This window comes from Homalodisca vitripennis, unplaced genomic scaffold, assembly GCF_021130785.1.
Source record: "Homalodisca vitripennis isolate AUS2020 unplaced genomic scaffold, UT_GWSS_2.1 ScUCBcl_13164;HRSCAF=23264, whole genome shotgun sequence".
Lineage (NCBI taxonomy): Eukaryota > Metazoa > Arthropoda > Insecta > Hemiptera > Cicadellidae > Homalodisca > Homalodisca vitripennis.
The window spans coordinates 2,451-9,049 of NW_025789277.1; the positions used below are offsets into that span (position 1 = coordinate 2,451).

Sequence of the window (6,599 nt, forward strand, 5' to 3'; positions counted from 1 at the left end):
TAATTTGGGTGATATCTAGGTCACAAAACAACACATATTTGAGTATGTAAATTCTTGGTTAAAAATGTAATATTTTTTGTTATACTCCATAGCAATTAAATAATACAAAACAAACCTAATTGAGTAGTGTGCCAAGTATTACCAGATTATTTTTAAATGGTAACAATCAGAACAAAGGGCAGGGAATTATTTATAATCAAGGCCCATTTAAAGTATCATGAAGAAGAATGGTTCCAGGCTTGTAATCTCTGAAGCCTTTGGTAGCGGAAAAGTCTGACAATGTTGTTGTGACATGGGAACACATTTAATTTCCTTCTCAAAAAAATATTTTCTGATAGTTTATGTAGATTTTAAATAAGGGCTTCGGTGCAAAATATTAAGTTTGATAGCTTCATTTTGTTTCTAGGAAGATATCTTTCGCGCAAGATAAACACAAGAATTTGCTGTCGGTTCCCTGAACAATGGTATAAAAATTAAAACAATTATATCCAAGGTCTAACCAATCTCAATTTTAGTTCGTTTCACTAAGTATTGGTGTGTGGTCACAAGGGGCATTATATAGAATCTCTAATGACTGCATTCAAGACTAGAGAAAAGAGAATATCAATTCTGGTGTTTGCCTTCCACTCATGCAGAAGGTGGGTAGAAAATTAAAATAATCTCAATTCTGTTATCAAAATTTTAATTTTCTTCTCATTTCCTTTAGTTTAGTCTAAAATTAAAATTTTAATGTAATAATTACCCGGTAAATTTTTAAAATTGTATAAATTAGTCGTGGAGATTTGAAATTAATTATTTATCTTTGTCAGTATGTTTTAAAAGAAAAAACTCTTTCTGATAATCATAGCCATATAATACTTTTTTTTGTGGAAAGTTATTTTGTGGTCCAACCGTGTTATTAAATAAAGAAATTGAGGCAATTTTAAATACTATACTTTAGTGGTTTTGAAACCTAAACTTGTATCTACGAGTTTCTAACTTTATATTGGAAGTTCACAAGGCATTTTCTCAGTCACGTTCAGGTTTATATACTAGGTTATGATCGAGTCAATTAAAAAAACAGATACTGATTCAAAAAAAATAAAAGGGGGGGTGAGGGGGGTGCAAATTACCTGCAGCAACAGATTGTTCCTCAAAAATTCAGAGTAACAACGCATTAAGAAATTCCTACCTTTCTACCTATTGAGATTGTAAAACTAGAACTCAACCTCGGGGGACACTTTCGGCACCAATCAGCATTGGTGATTATGCTTTTTATGTAACCACATTTCTGTATCTTCCTTAGTGATGTCTCTGTAACCCAGACCTTCTGTTCATAATTTTTTTCCAGTAGGCTAGGAGCGAAAAGGGTATCAGGCAAGTCCTTCGGCTCTGAGTTCGGGTCATAGCACGGTACGTGAAGACTTGCAGGGGGGCAACTCGCAGTGCTCTTTTCCAGTATGCATCACCGTGTGAAAGGTTTTATCCTACATCTCTAGAAACAAAGTGTTCGCGCGCTCGATTCTCTTACATTTGACTCATTTTTTTAATTAGGTTATAAAATTACCAACTAGTTATTATTTTTTAGTCTTTTCCATTAAAGAATGGTTGTAAGTGAGGACTTTTCTAACTTATGTAATGTGTTAGATCTTTTACAATCTTTTGGGGGTTCTATCTGATTTAAAGTTTCAGCAAAAATCATGTTTTAGTTGGAGTATGAGTAGATGTTTTTACCCCCCCATTCAGATTCAGTACATTATTTATTCTAGAAAACAGATGCACAAGAGATGATACTAACTGAAGTTAAGTCACATTGAAGACACATTATATTTTTAATACAAAATTATCTAATTTTAATCTTATAAATATCTACTTCTATATTATGCGTAATAATATAGCTGTCCTATACTACACTAGTACAGGACACATACATACATAAGTACCAAACATACAATAACATAGAATACATATACACATATTTAGCAAAACCAATCAATTATCCCTTTTAAAAAATTCTTTGGAATCTGGAGATGAAAATATATGTTATTTATTTGGTTAGAAATGGTGCTTAGTTTTGAAAGGGATAATTATTAGTGTTTTCATTTCAATTTGGTTAAAATTATTTAGAAAACTTTACCACCATGTATGGATGGTTTTCTATTTTTTATAAAAATGTCCATGTGATTGAGAATCATTGGATATATTGAAACCGTTTTATTATATTGATTGATTTCTGTTTTATAGATAAAGGCAAAGAAATACCGCAGAAATGTTATTAAAGTAGATTTATTAGTTTCAAATATTGTATAAGACTTGTATAGACATTTAACAGGGTTGCTACAGGAGTCCAATAATGAAATTCCCTGACATTTCCCTGATTTCCAGACACAGAAATTTTTCATTTTTCCCTGACTTTTTTCGACGCAATTCCTCCAGGAGTTTATTTGGCAGATTTAAATGGGTGGAAAAAAAGCGGTGTGATTGTGACGCTGTGAGGCCTTAACAGGGGTGTGCAAATATAAAAAAAGCAAATAAAACTAAAGGTGGAAACACAGTTTAATAAAAATTTAAAAAACCGTACAAAAAGATGACTTAAATGGAACTCAGGCTGGTAAGGCGATAGTCTGTCGCAACTGGACCCGGGCCAGCCTGAGCATGCCATGCTTCATGCGCCGCGTACGTTCTGCAGGCCTTGGACCTTCAGCGCAGGCCTGGCCGACGTAAGTTTATTTGTGTTAAAGGGATTTTATATTTTTCCCTGACCAACGTCAAAATTCCCTGACTTGGAGGACCGGGATTCCCTTGTACTTTTCCCTGATTTCCAGTCCTGTCTTTTTTCCCCTGAACTGTAGCCTATCCCTGATTAAGAATATTTTGGAGGTTTAACAAATCATAGTTTAACCAATATCTATTCTCTTTAATTTTTTATTTATAAATTCTAAATCTAACTTGTCTTTTTTTGTTTAACTAGAATTTTTAACTAAAATATGATAATAAAAAAAAAAACACAGTATATTCTACAGTAGACAGGAAGATACTGTGGCATCCCCTGCCAAAGTTTCCATCACCAACATTTCCTCACCTATTATATACATTTCTTTCACATAATATTTGTTTCAAAAAACTAAATGTTACCTTTTATAATAAATACTTCAGTAATTTTAACTTGCATGCTAATATATACAGGGTGTTCCAAAAAGGGTAGTCGACACCCTTCTGTGGTTGATAGTATCTCATCATTTTTCAAACCATAAATATTTCTTACAAACATACATAGAGGAAATATGATTTTTTACCTGCTTGCCACCATTTAGTATTAAAAAAATTAAATATATTTACAACTAGTAAAGTTACAGAAACAAAATTTTGCACATTGACTGTGATAAGAGCAAAACTTAAAAAGTCATACTTTTGTGTTGACAGATTCCGTTAAAAAAGTACCTTTGGAATAATTGTAATAAAAATTTTAAAATAGTTAGTATCTTGAAATTTTTTTCTAACTATATTGTAGGGAAGTTATAGCATGACCCGGTGGGATGCGTGTGAGGAGTGGAGGAGGTGAGCGCGTGGGGCCACAATCTAGAGTAGGGGAGTGAATACGGTGCTACTACCCCTACTGAGAGTTTTCGGCTCCCGGCTTATAGTGGTTGCGGGAGCTGAAATATTTGTTAGTGTTGTTGCCAATCATTCTAGACCCTTATGTTCTTACCACGGTGGTCCTTGTTATGATGAGCAATTTATGGTATAGCGAGACCTTGAGAATATTTGAACCATTTTCTGGACTCTTTTGTAGTTACGCGCGCGCGACCCGGACTTTTTATGATTAGGGAATTCCAATACAGGAAATCTTGGAAATATTCGGACCGGAGTGTACGTGTTGATTGCTTTCTGAACACATGACTATGTTCCCTGCCGAAATTGTGTTCATGAGACTCACCCAATTTCAGAATGAGTTCGAATAGTAGAGATACCTGGTGCGTAAGAAAGCGGTATGCTCATAAAAGTTGGGAAAGGGGGTAGGGAAATTTTATACTTATTCTTGATCTCCAACGACGACAAACAGGTTACAGAATTGTAATTGTTACGTTTTTAAGTTAGCCACATTAAAATTTCCAATTTTAATCATATACCAACCGTGTAAGCTTCGCAGGATATTACCGATAGGTAGATACAATTATACACTACAAAATTTTCAACTGACATAGCCTAGCTGCCTAAATTATAAAATTAATATTAAAACTGGTTAAACTAATTTGTTCAAATATACACAGTACGAATAAGAAATAAAACTCAGTTTTATCTACCAACGTTGTAACCAAGTTAAATTTTAATGTGTATGTATACTTAAAATAACAATCAACGCCCTCAACAGATCCCCCAACGCCAATAGTTAACATAAACAAAACCCCGTTGTCGATAAAAATTATTTATTGCTCTTCGAAACTACATCTCAAATCAAAATTGGTTGTCCAGATCACTTTTAGTATGTTTCGCGTTGTTCTTACTTTGTTTGGGCGTACTAAAAGAATTGCCAATTGGACTTACTTTTTTTTCCTCCTTCAAAAATTCGTGTTCTCAGCGTTACTTTCAGCAAATTCCAGTTGCCGCTCGCGACAACGGTCTGTTGAACTTTCTTCAAATTTATAAGTGTGTTGGTTTTCTGCTATTCCCGTTTCATAAAATGGTTAAACAATTTGACATATTCACTTCTCTTGCTTGTGCCGTGTATAACTTTTTGTCTACCCTCCAATTTTTACTGTTTACAATTACGATCCATCACAAACTCTTTACTTAGAAACCATAATGAGCAAACGCAATTAATTCACAAATTGTAATTACAACTCCATGAATTGTGCACAAGCGAATGTTTTTTGGGCGGCACGTATACGAAGACTGGTGACTCGAAGTTCACAAGGCTAAAAATAAGGCAACAGACTGAGGTCACGCTCTCACATCTCCCCCACCATCTCGTTAGTTCCGTCTTTGCCTTACGGCGAATCTCGAAGTCACTGGTTCACGCTAATAACTTCCTCTGCTAATACTTGTTTTTTTGTTATTTGGATTTTAAACTCTATCCCGCGCAAACCAGTCAATTATCGACCAGCTTCACTTGCGCCCACTGTTCGTATTAAACGGTGCCAAAATCGTCTAAGTATTGTGCAGTTAGATTTGTTGTTCATTTTCTTTCCATTGTGCTACTTACTTAATCCGTGTTTCAAAATCCCATTATTCTAATCAAATGCTGCCGTCGGTCATAACCATGTGCACAATCACGCGTAAAACATACAAATCACAAGACACACTCTCACACAAACAAAAATATAAAAAATATATAGCAAATAGTGGTGGGATTATTAAGTTTATACAAGGTTCGACTTTATTTTACTATTAGATCGTCGAATTTTTGGCATAATATAGTCAAATGCTTTCAATAAATGTTTTAAATTGTAAGCTAAGACTCAAAATCTGGTTTCAAATTTAGCTTTCCACAGCATGAATAAAGTTAATTTTTTTCAGAGATTTCTTGGATTCTTACTCTTTTAAGTAACTGCCCTAGTGTAGGGTTCTGATATCAGCAGTGTATTAAATGGCTTAATTTACCCCCATACCGCTGGTTTTGTGGGAGCCTTATGCGATTAATACATAAGAGTGTTCAATGCTGCAAAAACAATTCACTTTATCGCTCACTTTTTTTTAAACAAAATAAAAAAAAATTCAGGAAAGTTGTTGCTCAAAAGAAATCCTTCAAAAATTTAGGCAAAACTGATCGACGTCTTCGCTGTCCCAGTCCTTTAAATCTTGCGACACAACTCTGTTCTGTGGTGTCTACAATGTGCCATGATGAAGAAGATCGAGCATACAAGAGTATGAGACTAGGGGAACAGAGATAAATACCGAACTGGAAGACAACAGAACGGTGGTTTTATGAACGTTTACCTCCACAAAGGCAAGATTAAAGATTCAATCACCACCGGTCCAACGTCCAAGGTGTTAAAAAGACTCGTTTGAAACTCTTTTAAGTGTTGTACAAACATTTTATAATTTTGCCGAGTTTTTGGCATATGATTGGGAGACAACCAACTAAAAAGAATGACTGACTACGTTGGTGAAAGTGGGAATATTGGCGAATGAATGGATGTATGTAAGTTATGCAAGTTGAACGTTTGAATGAGACTTCTTGTGGTGTGTATGACAAAGTTTTAGGGAGTAAAGAGTTAAAGGTTGACTTTTGCCATGCGTTGGAAAATGTTCTAGCAACACAATATCTTTAGTCTTTCCTACAGATTATCTGCTACATTGAGATCTGTGTCAAACTATCCACAAATCACGGCAGTACGAGCACTTACTTCGACATTCCAGTGCAGCAGGAGGCCGGAACATGTGCCACAGAGGCTTGGGACACACCTCACAGTTGGTGGGCATGTGGTAGGAGATCTGTATGAACTCGTGGCCCTTCAGAACGATGGTGCCGGGCTTGTCGTCTATGACCCTGCTCATGTCCAGTGGGCCCCCTTCATCTGGTCTGCGAGCCTCTCCCTCGCCCGCATACAGTAACTGTCAACATCACATTCTCTTGTACTGTCCATACTTTGAAATCTGATTAGTAATTTGGTATTCCA

The 6,599-nt window shown here is 35.3% G+C and overlaps 1 protein-coding gene across 1 annotated transcript; it reads right to left on the bottom strand.

Annotated features, from left to right (window-relative positions):
• Nucleotides 1-1,430: 1,430 nt before the first annotated feature.
• LOC124375092 (rho-associated protein kinase 1-like) lies at nt 1,431-6,534 on the bottom strand (the record flags this gene model as incomplete). Its single annotated transcript, XM_046833210.1, has 2 exons — nt 1,431-1,474; nt 6,328-6,534. Coding segments are annotated over 2 exons (237 nt in total), but the record flags the coding sequence as incomplete, so codon positions are not given.
• Nucleotides 6,535-6,599: the final 65 nt, after the last annotated feature.